The 20317-nt window shown below is 50.3% G+C and overlaps 1 protein-coding gene across 2 annotated transcripts in view; it reads right to left on the reverse strand.

Annotated features, from left to right (window-relative positions):
• The window catches only part of STARD10 (StAR related lipid transfer domain containing 10), a 344653-nt gene that overhangs the window by 67168 nt on the left and 257168 nt on the right, over window positions 1–20317 (reverse strand). For both annotated transcript variants that reach the window (XM_078658614.1, XM_078658615.1), the window contains one exon: window positions 18301–18418. In XM_078658614.1, the coding sequence (XP_078514740.1) occupies window positions 18301–18418 (118 nt within the window). The remainder of the gene's footprint in view (window positions 1–18300; window positions 18419–20317) is intronic.

The following is a 20317-nucleotide window of genomic DNA, read 5'->3' on the forward strand; positions in this document are numbered from 1 at the left end:
TCGAATATCCAAGTTTTCAGTTGTTTTCTGAAGGAGAGGTGGTTCTGAGTAAGGCGGAGGTGGGTGGGGAGAGAATTCCAGGTCTTGGCCGCTAGGTAGGAGAAGGATCTGCCCCCCATGGTGGATTTACGGATGCGTGGGATAGCGGCGAGGGCTTGATTGGATGATCGTAGTTGGCGGGTGGGGGTGTAGAAGGTTAGTCGTGTGTTGAGGCATTCGGGTCCAAGGTCGTAGAGGGCTTTGTGTGCGTGGGTGAGGAGACGAAACATTATTCTCTTGTTGACGGGGAGCCAGTGGAGGTCTTTCAGGTGACCGGAAATGTGAGCTTGACGAGGAATGTCCAGTATGAGTCTGGCTGAGGCATTTTGGATGCGTTGGAGTTTTTTCTGTAGTTTGGCTGTGGTTCCGGCGTAAAGGGTGTTTCCGTAATCCAGACGGCTGGTGACCAGGGCGTGGGTGACCGTTTTTCTTGTTTCGGTGGGGATCCAACGGAAGACTTTTTTGAGCATGCGTAGGATGTTGAAGCAGGATGATGAGACGGCGTTGACTTGTCTGGACATCGAGAGAGAGGAGTCTAGGATGAAGCCCAGGTTGCGTGCGTCATCCGTAGGTATGGGTGCGGTTCCCAGGGCAGGTGGCCACCAAGAGTTGTCCCAGGCAGAGGGGGATGAACCTAGGATGAGGACTTCCGTTTTGTCCGAGTTTAGTTTTAAACAGCTGTTCTTCATCCATTCGGCTACATCTTTCATTCCTTCGTGTAGGTTGGTTTTGGCGGTGTTTGGGTCTTTGGTGAGAGAGAGGATCAGCTGGGTGTCGTCTGCGTAGGAGATGATGTTGAGGTTGTGTTGGCGCGCGATGGATGCGAGGGGGCTCATGTATACGTTGAAGAGGGTGGGGCTGAGTGATGATCCTTGTGGTACGCCGCAGATGACTTCGGTGGCCTTTGATCTGAAAGGGGGGAGGCAGACTTTCTGGGTTCTTCCGGCGAGGAACGAGATGATCCATTCCAGTGCTTTTCCTTGTATTCCGACATTGTTGAGACGTTGTATGAGGGTGCTGTGACAGACTGTGTCGAAGGCTGCGGAGAGGTCAAGTAGGATGAGGGCAACAGTTTCTCCGTTGTCCAGTAGTGTTCGAATGTCGTCTGTTGCTGCGATGAGGGCGGTTTCGGTGCTGTGTTTGGCTCGGAAGCCGGACTGTGAAGGGTCGAGGGATTTGTTGGATTTGAGGAAGGCGGCGAGCTGACTGTTGATGGCTTTCTCAATGACTTTGGCGGGGAATGGGAGGAGCGAGATGGGGCGGTAGTTCTTAAGTTCAGTGGGGTCTGCTGTGGGTTTCTTCAGAAGGGCGCTGAGTTCGGCATGTTTCCAGCTATCCGGGAAGGTGGCGGAGTTGAGGGAGCAGTTGATGACATCGCGGAGATGGGGTGCGATGATAGAGTCTGCTTTGTTGAAAATGTGGTGGGGACAAGGGTCGGTTGGTGATCCTGAGTGGATGGAGTTCATCAGGCGGATGGTGTCTTCGGTGGTGATTGGGTTCCAGGCGTAGAGGTTGTTAGAGTGCGGTTTTGGTTCGGGGGTGGGTGAAGTGGGCTGGTCTTCGGATTGGTTTTTGAAGCTGTTATGTATGTCGGCGATTTTGTTGTGGAAGAATGAGGATAGAGAGTCGCAGAGGTCTTGGGAGGGGGTGAGGTCGTTGGTGCCGGCGGTGGGGTTGGTAAATTCTTTGACGATGTTGAATAGTTCCTTGCTGTTTTGGGCGTTGTTGTCAAGTCGATCCTTGAATGCTGATTTCTTGGTGGATCGGATGAGTTTGTGGTGTTTGCGGGTGGCGTTCTTGAAGGAGGCCAGGTTGGCAGTGGTTGGGTTTTTTCTCCAGGCTTTCTCGAGGGTACGACAGAGCTTCTTGGATTCCTTAAGGTCGTCGTTGAACCAGGGGGCTTTTTTGCTGCCTTGCTTGATTTGATGGTATTTCAAGGGTGCTAGTTCGTCTGCGCTGTGGGTGATCCATTGTGTGATGTTGGTGGCTGCTTGGTTTGGGTCCGATGATTTGGCAGGGGGGTTTTGGTGAAGCGATGTGAAGAGTTGGTCGGTGGTAATTTTGTTCCAGTTTCTTCGGGGAATAGGTTGTAGGGGGTTGTGGGTCGAGGTCTTTTTGTAGTTGAAGTGAACGCAGCTGTGGTCCGTCCAATGGAGAGTAGTGGTGTGATCGAAGGAGATGTGCTTGCTGGAGGTGAAGATTGGGTCGAGCGTGTGTCCAGCAAGGTGGGTGGGGGTGTCAACAATTTGTTTGAGTCCGAGATTGGCTAGGTTGTCTAGAAGGTTGGTGGTATTGCTGTCGTTATTCTTTTCCAGGTGGAAGTTCAGGTCTCCCAGTAGGATGTAGTTCTCGGAGGGGAGGGCTTGTGGGCTGATAAAGTCAGTGATGTCTTCGCTGAATTGTGCACGGGGTCCTGGTGGTCTGTAGATGAGGGTGCCTCTGAGTGTGGTCTTGGGGTCGGAGTGGATCTGGAAGTGAAGGTGTTCGGCGGTAGTGAGGTTATCGTCGGAGCTGGTCGTGATGCGGATGGTGTTTTTATGGACGATGGCGATGCCTCCTCCTGTTTGGTTGGTGCGGTCCTTCCGGATGATCTTGGAGCCGTCCGGGATGGCTATGGCGATGTCGGGAGCTGAAGAGGCGTTCATCCAGGTTTCTGTAAGGAAGGCGACGTCCGGAGATGTGATGTCGAGTAGGTTCCAGAGTTCAATGGAGTGTTTGTGGATCGAGCGGGTGTTGAGGAGGATGCACTTCAGGTAGTTGTTGTCGGGGCACTGTTTGGAGTTTGTGGGTTTGGTGTGGGTCCTGATGCAGTCGAATTTGCAAGAGTGGCAGGTGAAGGGTCCATACGTGCTTCCCGGGGCAGCCAGGTAGCATTGTGGTGAGCGGCCGGGGTTCAGAGCGGAGAGGGTTGTGGCGTCGTATGTAATGCAGGCGGAGTGGATTTTGTGGGGGCAGGGGGTCTGGCGCTGGGCGCGGTCCAGGCGCGGACGGGCGTAGACGGGCTTACCTTTGGCGCACCTTCGGCACGCATGGGGCGCGACCGCTGCCCATGAACGCTGCGCGCAAAAGCAGCTGTCATATGTGGGTAGTGGAGGGGACGGGCGAGGGAGGAGCAGCTGGGAGGCGGGTGCGGGGTGGGGGGCTGGCTACGAGGCACAACAAACAAAATGGCAGCGAAAACAAACCAGATACAGGACGAGATTGGGGCACACAGATGAATGGCGCTATGGGCGGTGGTACCAGCACAATCAGGCAGTAATAATTATTTTTGAAGTCCAGCAATGCGAGCGCCAAAATTTACATGCGAGCAATAGGACAATAGCAGGCACAGGATCTTAGCGAGTTATGCTGACAAGCGCTATGATAACCAAGCAGCAATATTATTTAAGCCAAGCAGTCAGAGCTACGATACCCAAGCAGCAATCTTTTTAAAGGTAAGCAGTCAGAGCCAAGCGCTGCGATATCCAGCCAGGAAGCGTGGGGAGCGACCTCTTCTCACGGAGTCAGAGAGGTCACCCCCCGCCTCTTCGCCGCCCCACCCGGACCCCCTCTTACGGGGCCCCCTACCTACGCTCCCTGCCCAAGGCCACCATGAGCCTAGAGCCGCCCCTGCTTGTATTAATGGAGGGATCGATCGGGGTGGTGACGTGACTATCGATAATGCAGCAGGTGCAGAGACACCGCTGCCTACTGCACCCCAATTAAAGCTGCCGATTACAACCAAGCCTGGGCAACGCTGCTCTATTTATCTTGATTGGATTGGGGGCCAGGGAACTTGTAGTACAACTCTGGATAGGCTGGATGCAGGGGGCAGAAAGCTAAAGGGAGACAAGCATGGCGGCAACGTTCACATTTCCTCTCTGGCACCCCGAATGAATGCCTCAGCATGAGGGATGTAAGTGCAGGCATTGCACAGCGGTGCCTCCGCCTGCAGGCCGCGTCCTCCCGCCTCTGCTAATGGATCTGGAAAGGAGAGCAGCGCGCGGGGGCGCGCGCCGTTACATCGCCTCACTCCAACACGAATATAGACTTTCCCAGGAGTGGAAATCGATACACTAGCTTGAAGCGTCGTTAATAACCGGAATGTTACTAAATGTTCAGCAAGCCCGGTGTTTAACACATTTAGATGCGTGTGCAGTGTTCCATAGCGCCACATAATGACCCATAAACCGGAAGCAATCAAGCACTGAGTCTATTACGCAGTTGCCTGTGTTAGCCAGGAGACTCCCGAAACCCTTTAATTGCAGAAGCCATTTTTATTAAGACTTGGGCACAGCGTAATAGGAAAGTGTTAACTCATTTCAAGGTGGCCTCACTATTTTATATTGGTGTGCCTAGCAATATCTTGTGGAGAATGTTGGTTCTGTCGGGTGCAAAGTTGATTCTTGTTTTAATGAATAATAACATATTGAAAACAGTACTCAAACCTTTCAGTAATAATCAATGAAAAGAAAAGAGTGAAAGACAAAAAAAACAGAAAATTAAATAAATCTGAAGTTGCATTGAGGGATAAATCAATATATTCTTTTACATTTTATGTTATTGGCTGGGGGTCACAAAACTAGCCAATACCATAAAATGTAAAAGAATATATTGATTTATCCCTCACTACAACTTCATATTTATTTTCCTGGTGTGTTTTTTGTCTTTCACTCTCTTTCCTTTTCATTGATTATTACTGAAAGGTTTGAGAACTGTTTTCTATATGTTATTATTCAGGAAACCACGAATTAATTTTTTACCCGACGGAACCAACATTCTCCACATTCTTATACACCCAGGTTTTGGGTTAACCCCATTATACTAGATGTAGCAATAACTTGTGGCAGACATTTTGTCTGATATGGTACGAAGTTTCCTCACGCCTGAGCCCTACACCTGAATCCGAAAGGCCTTTGAGACTGTGCAGGTCTCTGGTTCGCACCCTACTACCCACTGCACATTAGATGTGATTAGATTCATAGCCAGCTCGAGATAAAGAACTCAGACGTAGGTGCCAAACGCCCCCTTATCACACTTCCTGTTTTAAATTTCACACTACACAACTCAAGAGGATCGCGCCTAAGCATTGAAAAGGTGTCTGGAAACAAAAGAGTGGTAAATAAATCAAATATCGGCTCAGGAGACAAGGTAAATAATTTAAAGTAGCATAGATGGAGTTAATAGTAGAAGAGAACACCTTATTTAAGGGAACACATTATTAAAAAAAAATTATAAATAGAAACTAACATTAGATACCTTTCCAGGCATAAGTCCTTAAATAATGTAATAATAACATATGACGTGAGACGTCAAGCAACACCTACATTACGTAATTATTATTCCAATTTTCCTTCCTCCAAATCTACTGATTTGTGCGGGAAGGGCCAAAATTGAGTGGCAATTCACTTGTGGAATTTCACTCATCGCTGGAAGAGTAGAATACACCGCCATCTTTGCCTCTTGATTTAGTGTTTTGTAAAAATTATCTGTTAACGTACAAACCTAAATTATTCCCTATGTTAGTACAGCAATAATGCCTGTTACAGAGTAAGGGCTTGGCCCGGCTTACCCGCTACCTCTTCACCCATCTTCTTTCCCACCGCGTCAAAGAAGATGCCGCTGTCATCACTGCGGGGGCCAGCAACGCTACCATGGTGGCACGCCTCCTCACTAGGGCCGGTCACAATGATCTTTCCTCTATACTTACCCTCTCACATTTACCTCCATGCGGCAACCTATGTTGTTGATGTACGCGTGCAACACATGTTACATAGGTTACCTCCTACCGTAGCTGGCCACGGCTTGTCATGATGCTTCAACTTCTTTCCATGGGACACCACACAAGTTGGCAGATCGGTTTTGGGTCCATTAAACATGGTTAGATTTGGACCATTGTCTCAGAGAAGGATGCTTCTCTTCTTGACAGGCGCGTTCGTGCTGGCATTAGAGTGTGGAGGGCAGAGTTTGTGGTGCCAGTGATACCCCTCAAGAGATCTACAGGCAGCAAATGACTTATAAAACCAAGATTATGCCCTCAATAATATGGTTTATGAAGTACCCATGTCCGTCACTGCTGTAGGTTTGCTCAATATTCGACCCTGACGGGTTAACAAAGGCCATCTTAACCCACATCATCCACCTACACGCTAGATTACTCCATGACGCAGATTACGCCACTCACCACTGCCTGCGACAACATGTCTGCCACAAAGACCTCCAGTCCCAGCCGCTTACACCAGGTCAACTTGCTCCAGACATATCCTCTCTGGTCCTTGCCCACCACCATCTTCCACATAAAAATCTTTCTTTTCAGACCTCATCTTCAGCCCGCTGCGGTTTCCTCCCGCCCAACAATGAGCCCACACTGCTGCGCAGGAACTCTGTGTTTTTATTTTACTGCCTGAATCTCATGTTTTTATCTGCAGCCCTGGAGAGCGAAGGCGGCGTATAAATAGACGCCAACATGTACGCATACATCAGTTTATTTCGGCGGCATGAGCCAGCTGGCACAAAGGAACAACAGGACATTTTTATAACTGGTTATGTATTCAGCGGCATTCATCCCTCCATAGGAAGGGGACTCAAATTCTTAGTATCAGATGAAACATTTTCTCCTAATTAGAGACATAACACCGACACTTTTAAGAAGATTCTATTAACTTGGAGCCATGTGGTGCAGTCGTGAGCAGAGAAGTGGAAGGGGTGATGTCTGTGAGATTTCCACCCTTCCTGAAAACACCAAACAGCATGTTCCTCCCAGGCCTACTTGGACCCAGTCCTGCCCTGCCTCCCTTCTCCAGTCTTGAACCACCCTAAATTTTCCAACCCTAAAAGATGAGTGTAGCAGTTGTCACTCCCAGTTCCTTGACGTTCTGCATTCATTTAAGCCTACAGTTTTTCTGCCCCTTCCCTGCCCCACTTCCTGTAACTTTTCTTTTCTGTTCCACTTCCTGTGACTTGACTTTTCTGTTCCACTTCCTGTCACATGACTCTGACCCTCCACAACAAGGTGATTAAGACACCAGAGTTTTTTATACTGTGGCCCCGCCAGTAGTAGTGATGTCGCATCCCCGCTGCATGGTACCATGCCTTTATAGTCCAATGGAGTCTTGGAATATTTCAGAGCGCCTCATAGCGACACTTGAGTATTGCTTGCTGCAAATTGGAACCAACACAATCCACTTAAATTAAAACAGTGCATACAAAGTGCATGCAGACAAAAACTTTACTGTGCGGAGGCCCCCCCTTGAACTTGCCCCCCCCCCGCACTGCGGGGTCAGCGGGGGCCTTTGTTACTCCGCTGGAGTGGTGGTACCCACAGCAGTGTCGCCGGAAGATAGTGTGGCTCGTGCCGTCCTCCTAGAGCAATGGAGGCAGCAGTGTGTCTTTCCTGAGGAACAGGTGAAAGCATCTGCTCGCCAGCCCCTGCTAACCTAACGGAGAGACCGACCGAGTGGGCACAGTAGGAGAATGGTGAAGAAGCAGTGGGCAAGCAGGGCCATAGGCAGGTGCAGAGACTAGAAAAGAAATTAATAGTGCAAGTAAGTTCTAAAATTGGCACAGTTGATATAGACACTATTGCTCCTTCTAGATTAATGTTGTGATATTGTGGTGCCATTAAGATATCTGAATAATTTTGCAGTCTATCCAGCGCATGTTGTTTACTTAATTAGTGGATTCTGAGATTAAAGTTTCATTGTCAATGTCCTTGAGTGGTTCTCCTCCTATCTTTCAAAATAACACCAGTTTGTCTCACAAGCCCCTCCAGGTCCCCAAAGATCCCTTCTCCTACGAATCCCTCAGCATTCCATGCGGTTCCCGATCGTCTTCGACCTCTACATGGAGTCCCTTGGGGCTCTACTCCCCGATAAAATATACAAATTTCACCAACATGCTGATGACATGTAACTCACTAGAAAGTCTCTTCCACTCCAGACACCAGCATCTCAAACACTGCCTGCACTTCATTGAGACCTGGATGCCCCGCACCTATTTGAAGCTCCACCCCACCAAGACAAAATTCCTGTTATTCACCAGGAACAACGGGCAAGCAAGACAAAGTACAAACCTTGCTCAATGACATGAATCATGACCGCTTCAAACCAAAAATTTCACCTAATGCCACTCTTGGAGAACAACCTCACACCCAAGAAAACAAAGATGGCCGGGTACCAGCTCTCTCTGCTGAAGAAAGCCAAACCCTCTCTTCATGACAGTAACTTAAAAAATGCTGTTCAAGACCCTGTACTCTTGCCTTTGGATTGTGCCAATGCCCTACTCCACGCTGACTCCACTTCGGAGCATCCTAAGTGCCACTGCATTTCTCATCCAGGGCCAGAAGAAATATGCCAACATCACCCTCCGTCCTGATGAAACTCCATTAGCTCCCCTTGCTGGTCCACACCATCTTCACACCCAGCTGGCAGCTGCATCTGCAACGCCGCCTGTCTGGCTGACCAGCTCACCACCTCTGGTGGCTCTCAGCACGCCGGCAGCCAGGATACCATCAGACTGAAGACACAAAGTATAAGACCAGGGCAACAGTCCTTGCTCATTTATGCAACCCGATCTGGAGAAATCTACCCATATCCTTCAGGACTGCCCCAACCCTGCTGCATTTCAGAAAAGAGTTTAGAGTTTAAAGAACACTACATCATGATGCAGCGACAGCCAACAAACCAAATACTCCTCCAACCACCTGTGGAATGTATCCTGTCTTAGACCCTGTGCTGTTCTCTGGCTGAGTGCAAGCTACACAAGTACCATATACATACTCACACCTTTATATTCTAGAAGGCAAATCCTAAGCTCCACACTCAACTCCCTGCCTGATGGGATCAAATAAACACCTGAATGTTAATCGACCTCTGGATACCTCTTGTAGGGGGCCATAACGTGTCAGAAGCATAATACACATTCGGTGCCCTACTCCACTATGTTTAATGTACTTGGCAGTCCATATCTGCCTTTATAATTTCCATACTTTTATGTACAAAGGCAAATTTACACAATATATATATAAAATAAAACCAACGAAGGAGGTTCACTCAAATAGGGTTGTTTGGGAAGAGGAGTCATCCACATCTCCTAAAGGCAAAGAGAACCAATGACCTACGAGCAAGCGATCCTTGTATTTTGATCTTCTTGGTATTGGGTACAATTGAAAAGGGTTCACGTATGGTTGGTGTGGTCAACAGAAGACTATAGACTTGGAATCTAATATTGCAAATGCATTATTGGCCAAGCGCTCCCTCGAGTCATCAAGAACCCTCGGAGAATAAGAACCACTCAAATCTACTGGAGTAGTACTCGTGTGCGATACACCTAGTACATACACGTCAAACACTGAAAATCACTAAAGGAGATTAATGCTGAAAACTGTACTAGATGAAGTTGTTTGGAAATTAGTAAAGAAATGCGGCTCCATAAATCTTACAAATGTGTAAGTCAAATATTGCAAGGGTCACACAAACCTTACTGAAAAGATAGTGCTTTCCAATTGACAACGCCGTAAGGCCGAGTTGTGTTGCCTATTGAAAACATTTGCTCATGATGTAATGATAAAAGGGTCTAAGCAAGTAATGTTCCAAAGTGATCTGCCATATATTAGGTATTGCATTAAATGCATGATTCAAAGTCATTAACTAGGGTAAAGAATCATTGAAGAAATCAATTGAACCTCAAACTATGAAGTTATAAAACTGCATTAACTCTTCCTCAACGAATACACTACCTCGCAGGAAAGGAGGCCAACACTTTAATGGAGCACTTCCACAAAAAAAACTAGAAATTAAATACATTAAAATAACATTTTGGGGGGGCGTGGCCAAGATGGCGGGGTAGACGGACGTGTTAGCTGGAGCTCCTGACCCCGTCTAAGGCCCTGAGCCCTACCTGCAGCTAAATTCTCCCCCCCGGAGCTGCGCTGTGCTGCTGAGTAAGCGAGGGAGTCAGTGGCTGCTTGACCATCGCCGCCTGGCCCCAGTACAGCGCGAACTCACTGAGTTCGGAGTGTCGTGCGGCAGACCGGGGCGGACCTGAGCCGGCGAGGCGCCTTCGTCCCAGCGGTGCAGTGGACTACGGGACGCCGAGAGGCGGAGACTTGCCTGGCCGGTGTGAGCGAAGCTGATCTGTGCCGACGGACCTTGGGTCGGGGTCCCGTTCATACCTGCACAGCGCTGTGAGGTGCCGGTGGAGCTTCCGCCCTTCCCCTAGCGGCCCAAGATGGCGACGAGCTGAGGCCGAGACTTCTCTCCCGAACCTGCATGGAGACCGGCGCCCGGGAGGCGTGAGCGGAACGGGGGCTGCTGATTCCGCCATCAGTTTGGTGCTCTCGGCGAAGAACCGGGCGGATTGCTAGCAGCGGGGACCCCTTGGCTGGCGACTGGTGCACTCCCCGCCCCGGGACGTTGGCTCAGCCGGGGTGGGAGCTACGCGAGTGCCCGGCTTTGCGGCCTTCTCCGGGCAGCGCGGAGGGCCGGAAGTGGCAGACTTTGGAGTTCCGCCCCTGGCGAGCGCTGGTAGTGGCCGGAAGGTCGCTTCATCATTGCGGGCAGGCAGCCCCACGACCCCCCAGCACCGGCCTGCTTCTGTGCGACCCTGCCAAGGAGGCCCACAGCTGACCGGGCCATATTGCGGACATAGGTGCAGCGGCCCCCCCGGCGTGGCTCTCCCCGCCCCTGCCACCTCGGGAAGCAGCGAAGATCCGGGTGGCAGCCCCCGCCTGCAGGAGCAAAGACTGGGGCTCAGCTTGTGGTGGAACGGGAGCCACCTCGAGGAGCTGACATAGTGCGCTGCCGGGAGCCGGGCTGTTGGGGTGCGGCCCTTGACCACGGATCCCGAGGCCCTCGACACAGCTCTGGAGCCCGTGTGCCGCGGCCCGCCCCGGGGACACAGTGCCGTAAGAGACTTTGGAGCAGTTGGCGCCCCGTTTTGAACTGAGGAGCAATACTCGACCCTGGTGGGCTGCGGTCTTTGAGGAGGTCAACGCCGGCCCCGGGTTGGAGGCAGACCCCTGGAGCGGTGAGGACCGGTGAGGAGCAGAGAGGTGACGGGCGAGTGGATCGGTGGGGGACCTGCACCATGACCACTCAGAGGGGTGGTAAGCGGAACGATCGCACGTTGCCGGAGATGCTCGGCAGGCCTCAGAACAAAGGAGATAAGGCCGCCTCTCCACCTGGAGCAGCTGGGACCTCACAGTCAGACGCGGCGGCGGAACCCCCGGTCACCAGATCCTTTTTGGAATCCCTATTTGGCACGCTGCGGGAGGACTTCCAGGCATTGAAACAGGAGGTGGCGGGAGAGGTGAGAGAGCTCCGCAGGGAGGTGGACGGACTGGGCGAGAGGGTGGCCACAGTGGAGGGTTCCACACACAGGCAGGATGAGGAGATTACCTTTCTGCAGCAGGAAGTGCTGACCCTCCGAGAACAGCACTTGGACCTCCAACTGCATAACGAGGATTTGGAGAATAGGTCACGAAGAAACAACATACGGGTCCGGGGTGTGCCGTCCTCAGAGGAGAACCCGAATATAGTTACGTACCTGCAGGAACTCTTTCGGTCAGTCCTAGGCGAAGGGGATGATTTCCCCATCAGAATTGACAGAGCGCACAGGGTGGGACCCGTTAGACGGGCTAGTGGCCCTCCCCCGGACATTCTAGCATTCCTCCCGGACTTCCCACTGAAAGAGAGGATAATGGCGGAGGCACGGAAAACACGATCACTCACCTTTCGCGATCATCCTGTGGCGCTATTTCAGGATCTGTCCACGCTCACGCTTCAGAGGCGTAAGGCGTTTAAGATTGTAACGGACTTCCTCAGGCAGCACGATACGCCTTACTCCTGGGGTCACCCCTTCCGTATAATTTTCACATGGCGTGGAGAGACTCACCAATTGCGATCCCTACAAGATGCTTGCGAAATCCTGGGCATCACTGCGGAGGAGGAGGGATCCCAAACGCCGAGGAGGCGACGCACAGCAGACGGGGGATGGCAGCGGGTGTCACGCAGGAGGACGACGGGGGTGTCACGAAGGCCGGGTTCTCCAACTATCAGAGCGGCGCGAGAAGATGCTATCCAGACAGCCTCTGAAGAACTTGGAGGCGCGGTGGAGGCGGCACTGACCGCTTGAATGTGCTCCGGGGGGAGTTCACCATAGCAACGCTTCAATTGCTGGCTCGGGGTGGGGGGGTGGGGGCGACGGATTGGACATGTGTGGCTGGACGTCCACTAAGGTAACATTCCACGGACTGGTCCGCCTGGGCCTGTCTGGGACACTTTCAGGTAGTTATGGGACAGTTGGGGTGTGAGTTGAAGGGTGGGGGGGGGAAACTGGGGACACTGGGATTGCGGGGGGTTGAAGAAGTTTGGGTGTTGGGTGGGGGTGAGTTGGGGTGTTGGGGGCTTGGGGCCACTCTGTCCGGCGCTCTAGGGGCATACACACATACCTGTCCTGACTCATGTGCGCCATTACATGCACTCTCTCGGTTGCACACCGTCGATACACTGCGCAAAGGGGAGGGCTCAGACATCTCATGGCGACGCTGAAGGTGGTAACCCTTAATGTTAAGGGGTTGAATAATCCTACGAAGAGAAGGGCGATTCTATCGCTGCTTGAAGGCTCTCAGGCGGACATCTGTCTGCTTCAGGAGACCCACCTACTGGCTGCGGACTGTCACAGATTACGGTCCCGACATTTCCCCACGCAATTCTTCTCTTCCAACACGACTAAAACGGCCGGGGTAGCTATCTTATTCTCCAAGTCCTTCCGGGGGGAGGTGTTGCATAAACTCACGGAACAGAAAGGTCGACTTCTGGCCTATCGCCTCAAATTGGGGTCCCAATTGTTCACGGTGGGGACGATTTACGGCCCGAACGAACAGCAAGACAGGTTCCTGCGCGCCGCCCTTGATGACATTACCGCTTCCCCGGACAGGAACATCATTCTGGGAGGGGACATTAACATGGTCTTTGATTCCTCCGCGGACAGATCTGCGCAGCGGCGTCCCCAGGCTGGTGAGTTGTCTCCGGCGATTAAGGCCCAGCTGGTAGATTTGGATATACACGATCTCTGGCGGAGCCTACACCCGGCGGACAGGGATTTTTCCTACTACTCACATGCACACAAAACATACGCCAGATTGGACCACTTGCTGGTTACAGGGCCTGTCCGTGACATGGCCACGGCCTCGGAAATAGGGGTTATCAGTCTTTCGGACCACGCGCCGGTCTCGGGGACTTTCCGGCTCCAGTTGAATGCTGCGAGGCGCGGGGTTTGGCGGTTGCGGGACACACTCCTTCACAAAAAAACGGTGGTGCAGCGGATCACAGACTCAGTTCAGGACTTTCAGTTACATAATTCTAACTCGGATACCTCACTCTCAACTCAGTGGGGAGCCCTTAAGGCGGTGCTGCGGGGAGAATTCATTGCAGTTTCGGCTGCAGACAATAAGGATAGGGCGCTAAAACGGGACGAGCTCACTCAGAAGGTACGGGAACTGGAACAGGTTCATCGCCGGACTGGGGCTCCGAGAATTTGGAGGCAGCTCAAGGCCGCCAGAAAACTCTTGTCCTCTTTGGATTTAGATAGAGCGGAGTACGCTGCGCTGAGAATGAAACACGCCTATTACACGGGGGGGGGGACCGGTGTGGCCGTTTACTAGCGGCTAAACTTAGAGCAGTGCACCAGTGCCGTCGGGTGAAGGAGCTACGGGATACAACCGGGGAGCTGATCACGGATGACGCTGCCGTGGCGGACGTCTTCCGTCGGTTTTACGCTGACCTATACGCTGCAGATGACACTCGGATTGAGGAGCCGGAGGCTTACTTGGATTCGGTGCCCCTCCCGTCCTTGACCCCGGACCAAGCTGTCTATTTGGAAAGGGAGATAAGGATTGAGGAAGTGGTTGCGGCAATCTCCAAGCTTAAACATGGAAAGGCCCCGGGCCCGGATGGGTACACGGCCCTTTTCTATAAAACGTTTAGCTCGATGCTCGCCCCTATTTTAACTAAGCTGTATAACTCCTTCTCAGACCCAGGGGCTATTCCGCCAGATCTCTTGCAGGCAACTGTGTCGGTGATACCCAAGCCAGGAAAGGATAGGACCCAATGCGGCTCGTATAGGCCGATCTCTCTCTTGAATATAGATCTGAAACTTTACACGGGGATCTTAGCAGCACGGCTTGCGCGATACCTCCCTGGCTTGATTGAACCGGACCAGTCTGGCTTCGTGCCGGGCAGACAGACAGTTGATAACACGAAGAGACTGGTGCACGTTTTGGAAAAAGCTACGCGTATTCCGGGGGAGAGGATGTTGCTTTCGGTCGATGCCGAGAAAGCATTTGACCGTGTACACTGGCCCTACCTTGAGACTGTGATGGCACGGTTAGGGATGGGGGAGAAGTTTCGTAACATGGTGTTTAATTGTTATAAGTTCCCGTCCGCGGTGGTGCGGGTGAATGGCTGCAGTTCGGGGCGCTTCGACATTGCGCGAGGTACAAGACAGGGGTGCCCTCTATCCCCTCTCCTCTTCGCGCTCTATATGGAGCCCTTCGCTCAGAGAGTGCGACGGAATCCGGATGTGACGGGCATTAGGATGGGGGGTTACTCCCACGCGATCAGCCTTTATGCGGACGATGTGATTTTCGCGCTAGAGAACCCAGGGCGGTCATTACCAGCTAGCATGGCCGAACTCGAGGCTTTTGAGAGAGTGGCGGGCTTCAAGATGAATGTAGCGAAATCCACTGCATTAGATGTCTCCCTTCGACCCGCGACTAAGAACGAGCTGCAGGGGCTCTTCCCCCTCCGTTGGTCGCGGGACCAAGTGCAATACTTGGGGATCGCGCTGGCCCCCACGCTGCAGGCAACGATTACCATCAACTACGAGGCGATGTATACGAAAGTCAAGGAAGAAATGGGGAGGTGGAACAAGGGGACCATTTCTTGGCTGGGGCGAGTGGCAGCTGTCAAGATGACGGTCTTACCACAAATTTTATACCTGTTTCGCGCTCTGCCCTTACAGCCCCCCAAGGGGTGGATTCAACGGATGCAGACTGAAGTGTCCCGATTTGTGTGGCAGGGCCGCGCCCCCCGAATGCGCCGCGCACTTACTACTCTGGCGCCGGAATCGGGAGGATTGGGGGTCCCGGACTTGCGCAAATACTTCCAGGCGTCTCAATTGAGATACCTGGTGGAGTGGAGCAGACTGGAATCCGACAAACATTGGCTTTTTCAGGATCAGGCGGTAGCCGGGCGCCCGCTGCAAGACATACCATTTCTCCGCCGATCGCACCGTCCCCCGAATCTCTATGCCTCTTACATCACACGGGTCCCGTTAAGGGTGTGGGACGCCACCAATCGAGTATTTGACTTCACCACATTCCCCTCCCCTTTCACACCTATAGTGAGCAATCCCGATTTCACACCGGGGACAGAACCTGGGGGCTTTTCGCGCTGGAGGGAGAAGGGTTGTAAGGCACTATACCACATGTACACGACTGACGGGATTGTCCCCTTCCAAAGCCTGAAAGACGATTTCCAGTTGGACGAAACGGACCGCATGAGATATTGGCAAGTTAGGCACTGGGCCCTTCACCCACAGGTTAGGGGATCGGCGGACAGGAAACTGTTGCCGTATGAAAAATGGTTAGTGACGCGCACCTCAGACGCGAAACTAATCTCCGATCTGTATAAGATGCTGCAGCGTCCGCCCTCACATTTCCATATCCCCGGCAGGGAGCGGTGGCACAGGGAATTAGGGAGGACTCTTAGTCATAAGGAATGGGAACACGTATCATACCGAGCGCGGCATTCAGCTTACCATGTAGGCCTCACAGAAACATTTACCAAGGTCTCTACTTATTGGTACCGCACTCCGGAGCGGTTACACGAGATAAACCGGCTGATTGATGATAGGTGCTGGCGCGACTGTGGGCAGAAAGGCACTCTAACACATATCCTGTGGGACTGTCCAATTATACAGGCGTACTGGTCAGAGATACTTGATGAGATTGATGTGTGCTTTGGGATTGAACTGCCCAGATTTCCTGCTTATACCCTGCTAGGCCTCCCTAATAGGTTAATGTATCCTTTGAAATCCAGACGGGGGAGGCAGATTGCGATAATGTTAGGTTCAGCGGTTCAGAATATTTTAATACACTGGCGCACACCCACTGTTCCTTCTTTAACAGGGTGGCTACACAGGCTGTGGCATGTTCTGGGGATGGAAAAGCTCTCTCTCACGTTAGCTGGGGAGGTGGATGGCTTTGAGGAGTTGTGGCAGCCTTTTCACACACTGCTGTCCACGGAATTCAAGGAAATAACATGCCCTAGATACCTGAGGCTCATGAGGCTTATGCCACCGTTGTGAGGAGCTGTTGGCGTGGATTGAATGAGTGTACTAGCGGGTGGTGCTGAGGAGAGGATGCGTGCTCGAGACTGCACCAAGGCTTTGGTTTTACATGGCACCGGACGGAGTGGGGGAGGGACTGTGGGGGGGGGTTTGTTGGTTAATGGGGGGTTCGATTGGTTTAGGTATGGCTTTTATGCCTTTGTTTCCTGCATATTGCAAATTGTTGGGTCAGGTGCTGGACGGCCCCAGCGGCCGGGACATTTGAACTGCATTCCGGAGATGCCTCTGACGCGAGCACTGACCCTTTGTATGACTGTCTACCTCTACCACTGTACCTTTCTAATAAAAATACTTTAAACATAAAATAACATTTTGAATCAAATGTAACACTTTTGTAAATAAATCTACTACTTGAGTGAAGGAATTCAGAAAAGCTGCAGGCCCATTATTAAAAACCAAGAGTAAACGTTTACACCTGGTAGAGTTTCCCAAAAACAGAATCCAAAGTAGAAAGGAGTATTCCCTTCTAAGAAACCTTACCAATACCTACTGATTCTCAGTTTAGATTTACATCACATCACAATAATTAGAGATAGTACTCCAAAACTTGGAAAGCATGCCTTTTTGTTTGTGTCTTCTTATTTTTAGGTCTGATGTAGCGATAGCTTTAATGTTTTGACACCCTTATCATGTTTTCCAAAACAAATAATGATATATCTCTTTCGGTCAGCACCTTCATCCACTGGTCTCTTCGAACGCTATTCACATTTACTTTTGCCCGCCATGGCCTAAAATATGGGTCAATAGGTCAGTCTAACTTTAGCCATTGGCTTTCTTCACTGAGTGACATCATTATGTTCTTGCACATGTGCACATCTGTCTACAAAGTAACCCACTTCAGGGCTGGTAGACATTCATGCCACCTTTAGAAGACAGTATGTTTTTCTTTGCATACTTTTACACTTTTAATGTGCATTGCATATGTTTTCAAAAGCAAATAGAAAAAAAACACAGGCTTGCCATGGCCAGACCTTTTGGTTTTTCCAATGCTTGTTTATATTTGGGCTACTGTGCAAGAAATACTTTATACTGATAAACAAGCAGTACACCCAAATCTGAAAAAATAGTAGAATGGAAAACTTGATTGTATTGATAGAGACACTCAACATTCGGACATGTTTATCTAACAGGTTGTGAATGAAATCTTCTACAATTGCTCTATGGACCATTCGGTGAATGATTACAACTGACACACAACGCAGCCGTACCGTTTTATACAAGTCGCTCATCATGCGCTTCAACAACCGCTGAAAATTCTTGTTTTTATAGGATTCTTTCAATAAATTATATTCTGTTACTGGTGCTGCCCTCTGTGGCTACGCCAGGCCTTTCAGACTCGCCTAGTACTAGGCGTGCAAGCAGTAGCGTAATGCGAAACGATGCCCCTCCCCCCACATAATGTGACGCGGGCTCCTCAGTTTCCCAATTTTCACAGATATTCATTGGCCTTGGTCTGAATGGGGGTCCCATGAAGAGCTGTGAGGCAACCGAAAGTGTTGCACCTCACCTTTCCACGTCGCGGGGGCCATAAAGACTGCAGTACACCCCAGGTACAAGCAATGGATAGTCATTGAGGTTTTATGCCAATACAAACATCCATAAGAGTACATTATTAAGTTAAAGTCTGGTATAGGGTCAGAACATCAGAAACTGGGGTATGTAGAAGGGACAGCATGTTGGGTGGAGACATCTCAATATGAAAGGTGAGTTATGCTGAGATGGTGTGGGTCACCACGTATAAGCCAATAAACATTGGCAGATTCACCAGAGAGCCTGGTGTATGTGAATTCCAGTTTACACATTAAATAACTATCTTAACTGCATGTGTATCCGATTACACCAACGAAATGCACTGAAAATTGATGCACTTACCTTTCGGGTCTACCTGTGCCAGGTACGTGAGGACACAACTCTTGGCTCCTTTGTTCTCGATCAAGTAGCCGGTCTGGATCGACACAGCCCTCACCATATCTTTCCTTGGAGGGTATTTCTGTGAAAAGGACAACACATTTCCATTAACTTCACAGCACAAGACCAATAGGTGCAACATTTCATGTTCAATCTTAAAAAATGTTGTAACTTGAGTGGATTGGGAAAACGTTGTTGCTTCTCAACATTCACCTTTCACCTCACCAGAGATGGCATCTGTTGTTGCTGTCAAAATCTAGCGGCAGCCATTTTGAGAGTAGGCCTGGGCGTGAAATTCTGCTCTACTTGCTGGGATTTTCCCACTGATTGCAGAGTTTTTGCCTCGCTTGCGCTGGCCAATGTTAAATTGGCAAGTGCGAGCGTGGAAAATCTTATTCTTAACCAGCTCCTGGCGAGATTTCCCAATGCAGGCAGTCACGGATGGTCACTACCGCTTGTGTTGAGAAACCTTCCGTTCCTGCTGAGGAAGCTGCCGCTCCAGAAGAAAATTTTCTTGAGCAGCAGAAACAAGCACCGCCCTCTTGTGCCGTTCGTGCTGATTTTACAGTGCGGGACAAACACCAAGCGCTAAAAATCTGCACAAATTTGGGGATGTAACGTGCTCCGGTGCTTGCGAAACTACACGTAGCGTGGCACCATTTTTTGGTCACTTCGTGAAGTTATAGTGGAACTGCTCAAACTCCACCCAGGCCTATTTGAGAGGCCTTAATGTCAAACAGGTCCTGCAACCTGATGGCAAGCAATAGGTAGCAAACAGCTTAATTAGATTCCAGTTCAAATTTCAACAAATGATTCATGGTGCTGCAAAAGTGGCACAAACCATGGGATTGGCACCCCACCTAGACAACGTTTGAATGAAGGAAGAGCCTTGAAATTCAAGAAAACAACATATTTATGTTACCTTTTCTTTTTAATATAGGTATGTTGCCATGAGCAACATCATTAGTCTTTTTGGGGGGAGAGCCCTTTCTTTGGCTATGGAGATTTCCTTTTACATCTACAACCTTTCAAGGAATTTCTGTTCCATTTGGATCAAAATACTCACATTTACCTGCTCTGTAGCCCCTTACAAAGCACCGGCCATACCCATGGAGCTTGGGTTTCTATAGACCACACCCATAGAGCATCACTGCGCAACTGTTGAAATTGCAAAAAGTCCCAAATAAATCTGGAATATGGAGGTCTTTTTTGAGAAATTGGATGATGCCTAGAATCCGAGGGGAGTGTGTTTCCATCTGTAGGTTTGTGGAATTTCCCAGCTATTAGATTAACATTTTATGTACAGACCGTCACATCCAAATAATTCAAAACCAACTTCCTAAGGCTATGTTGCTTCTAATCATCCTTTTCAAATATTTAAAACATTAGCTTAAAAGCTCTTCAGTATCATTAAAAGATGAGGTATGCATCTACACTACAGATGTCCCTTGCAGACCAGGAGCTCCCTTGAAATCCATGGCACCGCCAATCCTCGGGTGTGAGCGAAGTGGTACGGAAAGCTTTTTCATACAGGAGGAATGGCTGTGCGAAAGATCTGAGTGGAACTCGCCAATCTACCCATGCGCTCTGTGCTGGTCCAGACTACCTTGGAGAGACTCCTGCATCTCTATTTCCATCAGCACCAGGTATAATGTGCACTTGCACAGCACCTGGAAGCTGCAACTCGTAGAATTACGGTACTGGACATATATCTTTACCATGTCTTATCTGGATATCCTCTTATCTTCCCGTCTCCCTTCTAGGACAATAGCGGTACGGAATCGCACAACGATCCTGCGCTTCCCTCAATAGTGTACATATGTCACTAGCCTTTCCCAGGTATGTCGAACTGAATAGCAACTACTTTGTCTTGGATTTTGGGGTGCTCCGTTTATTCAAGCACATCCTTCAATAACATAGATCGGAAAGGAACCAAGCCATTATTTGAAGCAGCAATCTTAGTAATGATCATTATTTGAAC

This window comes from Lissotriton helveticus, chromosome 8 (assembly GCF_964261635.1).
Source record: "Lissotriton helveticus chromosome 8, aLisHel1.1, whole genome shotgun sequence".
In the NCBI taxonomy this organism is placed as follows: Eukaryota; Metazoa; Chordata; class Amphibia; order Caudata; family Salamandridae; genus Lissotriton; species Lissotriton helveticus.